General features: G+C 50.8%; 1 protein-coding gene across 2 annotated transcripts in view; it reads left to right on the top strand.

The window, feature by feature from the left end:
• The first annotated feature begins 549 nt into the window (after positions 1–549).
• AFAP1L2 (actin filament associated protein 1 like 2) overlaps positions 550–6,946 on the top strand; it is a 127,239-nt gene continuing 120,842 nt past the window's right edge. Inside the window, exon 1 of one of the 2 annotated variants that reach the window (XM_084994391.1) lies at positions 550–794. In XM_084994391.1, coding sequence (XP_084850517.1) covers positions 626–794 — 169 coding nt within the window. In that variant the 5' untranslated portion in view covers positions 550–625. The remainder of the gene's footprint in view (positions 795–6,946) is intronic. The other variant, XM_084994389.1, reaches the window with a different exon arrangement.

Here is a 6,946-nt window from a genome sequence, read left to right as displayed (position 1 = left end):
ACAAACAAACAAAAAGACTTTGGGGATGGAGTTCTCTTGTGGTGCAGCGGGGTTAAAGATCCCACGTTGTCACTGCACCTATTTGGGTTGCTGCTCTGGCATGGGTTTGGTCCCTGGCCTGGGAACTTTCAAAGTCTTCTCGCCACCCCCCCTCTCCCCCCACCCCCGCAAACAAAAAAGAAAAAAAAGAATTTGAGGATGGCACAAAGATGCATCAGTAACCCCTGTCTAGGGTCCGTCCCCCTCGATTTCATGTGGACCCTCAGCCGAAGCTGGTATCAGGTTGCTTATTCTCAGGGCAGGCAGCCAGGCAGGCAGGCAGGCAGGTTCACTACTATGGAAAACCGGTCAGGAGGTCCCGGCTCAGCATCCGTGTTCTGCTCCCGACTGTTGTCACCCACCAGAGCATCACCACCCCCGTGGCAATTCCCACATCCGGTGTTGATCTCGGGTTAGATTATTTTGAGGCTCTGTGGCATTTGCCGCCATGGATCACCATTTCCTGGGAGGTTCCCCCACTGCCTCCCCGTGGTGGTTAACCCTGGCACGCCCTCAGCAGTGCTGGGAACCCAAGGCCCTTCCTGACCCGCCCTGGCCACACCTCCGCCCAGCCGCCCCTCCTACAATGCCCCACCTCCAATCCAGCCCTCCAGCTCCTGCAAAGCACCCTGAGTCCCCCGAACCCACCGTGCCCTCCCCCGCCTCTGCAGCTTCCCCCGCAGCATCCCTCCTGGACACTGCCCAGCTCTTCCAGGAGGTGGAGAGAGGAGAGGACCTGGCCCTGAGGAGTCGAGGTAAGGGTGCTGCCTCAAATCAGGGGCCCTCAGCTCTTTCGAGTTTCCGCGTGAATTTCCCATGGGCTCCATTTGCCCCCAATCAAAGAGGAGCCTGAGTTCCTGCCCTCTCTCAGATCCCGCCTGGATGGGCCCAGCCCAGCCTGCCCCAGTAAATTCTTCGCATGCCTACGGGGGAACATCACATTTGACACTTTTTAAGTGTTGCCTAATACTGCTGGTTTTGCCTGTCTCTCTGCTCCTTGGCTGAGCTGTAGTGAGATCTTGCTCTTGCGTGCTTTATGTCAACCTTAACTAGACCCCTCAGCCCAGCCCTACAAGCAGGAAACCAAAGCTCTCAGAGGCTAATTAAAGATGCCTGAGTGTTCAGGGAGCATCGAGCCTGGGATTACCCAGGTCTGTCCCACTTCAAATCCCCTGCTATCCCCCTGTGTCCCACTGCCCGTGATTCTGTGAAGGCGAGGACTGCATCCCTCTGGATTTAAGTCTCCTGGGGTGCCCTGTACAGCAGAGTTCTAAATGGGAGACTGGCCAGACCCCTCCGTTTGGCCATGAGCCCCATCAGTATCACCAAGATGTGGTTACGAATAGCAGTTAGCGGGCGCCCGCGGCTGCATGTCTTAGGGCCAGTTATTCACCCTCTTTTCCGTCTCATTGTGCTCATCTTTGAAATAGACAAAATAATAAGACCCATCAGAAGATTGTTGCTAAATTATAATACATGTGGCGCACAGCATGGGACCCCGCGTAGAGTCATTGCTCAGGAAACACGAGCAATCTTTATTAAGGGTAATTAGCCACTTAGACTTGAAGAATCCCAAACACTCCCTGAAGCTGTTTCCCCATCAGTAAATTAGGAATGACTACCTGCTCTGGCTGTCATAGGGAGTTGTGAAGCCACGTAGAGTACTCAGACCAAGAAAAGTGCTATATTTACAGGTGATAGTGGGTAATGAGGCTTTCTGGTGCTTGGACAAGGTCTGCCACTATTTTCAATAGTTGAATCATGTAAGCATTTCAGTTTTCGTTCTGTGCTTTTTCCCTCCTTCTAGTCTTTCTATGAATTCTCCAGCATTAAAACAACTTCTTTTTTTTTTTTTTTTTTGCTTTTTAGGGCCACACCCGTGGCATATGGAGGTTCTCAGGCTAGGGGGTCACATTGGAGCTGTAGCCACCGGCCTACGCCACAGCCACAGCAATGCCAGATCCTTAACCCCCTGAGTGAGGCCAGGGATTGAATCCGCAAACCTCATGGTTCCTAGTCGGGTTCATTGACAGCTGAGCCACGATGGGAACTCCCCACAACGTCTCTTATATGCTTCAATAATGGCACTCTCTTTGTCCAATAGCTGTCTAAGACTGAGATCTCCTGAAGACATGCTAATTAAGAGTAACTAATTAATGGTAATAATAACAGTATGACATGGCCATTGAGTGCGGGCTGTAGCATCAAACTCCCTGGGCTTGAGTTCCAGCTCCACCAGTCATCAGCTGTGTAATAGTGATGATTTGTCTAACTTCTTTAAGCCTCAGTTTCCACATCTGTAAAATAGGAATGATGATGATGATGATGATAATAATACCTACCTCCAAGAGTTATTGTGAGAATCATGTAGAACCTGACACGACACAAAATGAGCCCTCAAACATGAGCTTTTATTAATAAAGCTGCTGCTATATGATCAGGACTTACTAGATGCCCCGTTCTGAGCTAAGCATATTCCCTGGCTTATTTCACAGAGCCCTGATGTTTTCTGGGTGGGGAGGATTTCCCTAGCCTCCTCGGGGAAAGTTGGAAACACCAGCCGCAGAAGAGTTGAGACTCATTCCCATGAAAGATGGCTTTGGTTCCAGAAAGAGCTTTCCAATTGTATGACTCATTTCAAAGCAACCAAAGGCAGCAGGAGCTTTACAGTATTTGGGGACATTCCCTCAGCTTGAGAAAGCCACCAGTTCTAACTAACAACACCCCCACCCCCGCCCCACCCCACCACCTACCCCGGAGGCCTCCTGTTGCTAGAAAGGGGCTCCTCCTCCTTGCAGAGTCAAACAGCTTCGCCTGGGTGTGTCACCAGCCCTGCCCTGCTGGACTGGCCCATTGTTGGCAGGAAAGCCCTGGGAAGGGTGGGGACTTGGTGTTAGCAGCTTTGAGAAAGCCCGGGGTGGTGGAAGAACCAGTGCCCAGGGCTTCAGGGGATCCCAGCCCCAACTTTGAGGCCCCGCCTCCATACCCTAAATTCCCTTCTCCCCAACACCAGCCAGGACTCGGATAAAAAGTGTCCCTTTCATCCTATGGTGCTCGAGGGAGGCCTGTAGCAAGTCTGGACTCCAGACGAGGGTGTAATGTGACCACATTTATTTTACTTTCCAATCTCAACTGGATAAAAAACACACTCCAGGGCCTGTCATTGTACTCAGCACAATAGCAGCCCCTGGAGAGGTTTTTCTGTATTTATTTGTGCTGTCCCCCTGCTGCTGCCTCTTAACTCAGCCCTTCCCATCAGATAAAAAGAAAAACCAGCTTGGGAAAACCTCCCTCCAAAGCAGAGGCTGTTTCTGCTTTGTCCTCAGCCTGTTTTACTTGTGGGCCCTCTCAGAACATCCTAGGATGTTCCAGAAGGTCTCAAGGCAGGGCAGGGCCTCCTGGCTTCCCAAATCAGAGCTAGGGAATCAAACTGGAGCGGCTGGGAAGATGATGGACCATGGTGGCCCGATGACAGCAGCCGACATTCTTTGAGAGTCCCGGGGGTGCCAGGTTCGGGGCTGAGTGCTCTGCATGGATTATTTCATTTCACCTGCCACCTGCCAAAGGAAGACCCAGGACCACCACTGAAAAGTGGGTGCGATTCTTGCCCCTTCCCATCAAGTCCAAAGGCCACATTCCTCCTAAGGCTGTCAAGTTCTCCGTGGGGTGGCGCTGGGGGGGGAACACCTCCTCATTAGCACGTGGTTTTCTAACGATTTGCCGAAAGGACCATCTTTGCAAAGACGCATCCCAGCCTTTCCAGCAAGGTGGAGCCTGGCCATTACCACCTTTTGTTCTAAACTGGGCAGATGCTGGCACAGAAAGTATGGGTTCATTCATTCCTGCTGTTGTCTCAAAACATAGGCTTCTTCATGAAAAGTCAGAAAATGTTGGGCAGTTACATCCCATCAGATAGGAATAAGAGTCAGCTGGATTACCCTGTGCCTTTCTTTTCTTTTTTAATCCATAGAATAAATCCTCCCTCCCCCACATAAAAACATGGCATTTCAGACAACTCAGAGTAAACGGCTACCATTTATTAACCAGTATTTGAATCACATGGTTTCCACTGAACGTAGCACTTTGACAAGCATCACCTCCGACCCCCACAAGCAACCTGGGGAGGTGCCACTGCCCTGGCTGCCCAGGTCCGAGGTGGGCTGGCCCCTCCAAGCTCACACGGGGAGGTGGAGTAGAGCCAAGGTGTGGATCCAGGTCTATCTGAAAAGCCCATGCTTCAGTCCCCCAGGAGACTCTGATTGACTCTGATTGACTCTGATTGGGTAGGATGGGGAGAGAGCTGGGAGGCTGCATCTTTAAATAAAATGTCAAAGCTTCCAGGTGATTCTGATCATCAACCAAGTTTGCGAACCCCTGCCCCACGCTGCCTGGCCTCAAGTCAAGAGTGGAGCTGGTCTGTGACCCACCAAGCATCCATCACCCTATTCATGGGACCAGAATTCAGACCAAGGCCCTGGAAGTCCACACTGACAAAGAAGCCTACAGTCTCCAGGGGCCCCCCTCAGGAAATCATGGGCAGGGGCCTTCACACAGCAGGGAGTCTAGGTCTCTGAACCAGAATCTGCTCAAATGTCACCTCATTTACCAGGAGAAGGACATGGTTTCCATTTAAATAAGAAGCATGAGGTGAGAGAGAACAGATCAGGTGCCCAGTTGATTGGAAACAACAACAACAAACAAACAAATCCACTGCTATCTCTTCACCTCTCTTTCTCTGCCCACAACCTTGAGAAACTTCTGAAGGTTGAAAACCTGGAGTGTCCGTGAGGATGTGGGTTGGATCCCTGGCCTTGCTCAGTGGGTGAAGGATCCAGTGTTGCCGTGAGCTGTGGTGGAGGTCGCAGATGTGGCTCGGATCTGGGATCTGGTGTGGCTGTGGCAGTGGCATAAGCCGGCAGCTGTAGCTCCGATTCAACCTCTAGCCTGGGAACTTCCATATGCTGCAGATGTGGCCCAAAAAAGAAAAAGAAAGAAAACATGGCTTAGAAATCCTATTCTTCTACCAGACAACTTATTTTTTTTTCTCCCAATGTACTCACTGTTTTTTCAGTCTATGGTCTGCTTAGGAGGGTCTGTGTAAAAAACTCTGGTCAAATTTTCCATTGAGACGGTTACTCCAGGGGCATTTGGGAGCTGTCTTCAGGGCCTGGCTGGAGGGAGAGCATAAGATCGAGGGAAGCCAGGAGTCATGCCTGCAAACTCTTCTTTTTTACACAAACATGGTTGTCTTCATATTTTTGAACCCTCATATATGAAAACCTCCACAGTGGGTTGAAATAACATCCCTCAAAAAAACATTCCCATTGTGGCTCAGCAGGTTAAGAACCCAATGACTAGTCTCCATGAGGATGTGGGTTCGATCCCTGGCCTCGATCCGTGGGTTAGGGATCTGGTGTTGCCGTGAGCTGTGGTGTAGGTTGCAGACATGGCTTGGATCCCACATTGCTGTGGCTGTGCCATAGACTGGCCGCTACAGCCCCCATTCGACCCCTAGCCTGGGAACTTCCATATGCCACAGGTACGGCCCTAAAAAGAAAAAGAAAAAAAAAAGTGTCCACCCAGAACCTCAGAATATGCCCTTATTTGGAGTAAGGGTCTTTGCAGATGTAATTCTGGCCAGAATCTGGATATGAGATCATCCTAGCTTCAGGTGGGCCCGAAATCTCATCAAATCTATCCTTATAAGACACTTGAAAGGAGACACAGGGATCAAGTTCACATGAAGGCAAAGGCAAGGATTAGAGCTGCATGACCGTAAGCCAAGGAGCCCCCACAATCTGGAAGAAGCAAGGAAGAATTCTCTCCTAGAGCCTCTCGCAGGAGCCTGACCCTGCCAACACCTTGACTTTGGACTTCTGGACCCCACAGCCACGAGAGAATAAATTTCTGTTATCTTAAGCCAACCAGTTTCTGGTAACTTGTTATGGCAGCCCTAGGAAATCAGTATGGTATTTTTATCAATGAAAAAAGTCTCTAACTCATCAGCAAGCTAGAGCAGGTGGAGGGGGGGCGGTGGAATCTAAGCCAGACTCCTCCAGGGTGCTGACCGGGGCCCTAGGGCTCTGTGATGCCACTGCCCTGGTACCCAGGTTTGGAGAGACAGCCGCACTCCTACACTGGGGAGGCTGGCAAAGGTCTGATTTTCCTCTTCCTGGAAAAGATCGACGTGTGCCTGGCTATCAGTTGGCTTGCCCCGCAGCCCTCAATAGCCCAACCAGGTTGGCATAGTCTCAGCAGGTAAGGCACAAAGCAGGCAGAGCCCATCTTGGAGATGGAAGCCTTCTGGGCAGAACAGAGCTGGCCAATCAGATGGTGGCACGTCTCCCCCTCCCTCAAGGGACTTTGCTCTGTTGGATGGAGCCTGGCCCTGGGCTGGGCTAGAACTCAGGGCACACAGTGACACAGACATCTGCCAGGGTACAGGGGCAACAGGAGCTACAAGTTCAGCTCCCCCTGTGGGCTGCCGGGAGCCCTGTGTGCCAGGTCTTTTAGCCCAGAGCCACCATCTAGCAACACAACCTGGACAAGTGACTGCTGCCTCAGTTTCCTCATCTCCAGATGAGGAGGAAGATGCTGCTTATCTCAGTGAGCAGCTAAGAGGATTCAGTGAGTTAGTGCGTGCAACACACTCAACACAGGCTTGTACTAACTCTCTATAAAGGTTAGCAAAATATGATTATTACTGTCAGTAGTATTAATACTTACTCTTGAGTGTTATCACCACGAGAGGGAATGAACACATACGTGAGTGGCTTTAAAACTTAAATGCAAATGTCTCTATCCCAGGAGGTTATTACAAGTACAAATTCCTGGGAGTTCCCGTCGTGGCTCAGCGGTTAGTGAACCTGACTAGCAACCATGAGGATGCAGGTTCGATCCCTGGCCT

This window comes from Sus scrofa, chromosome 14 (assembly GCF_054392235.1).
Source record: "Sus scrofa isolate SSC_HxYL_T2T_F1_AM1 chromosome 14, Sscrofa_HxYL_maternal_Yorkshire_Landrace_v2.0, whole genome shotgun sequence".
NCBI classification, from domain to species: Eukaryota; Metazoa; Chordata; class Mammalia; order Artiodactyla; family Suidae; genus Sus; species Sus scrofa.
Note: the sequence above shows the minus strand (reverse complement) of the source record. Positions and strands in the feature narration are given on the sequence as shown.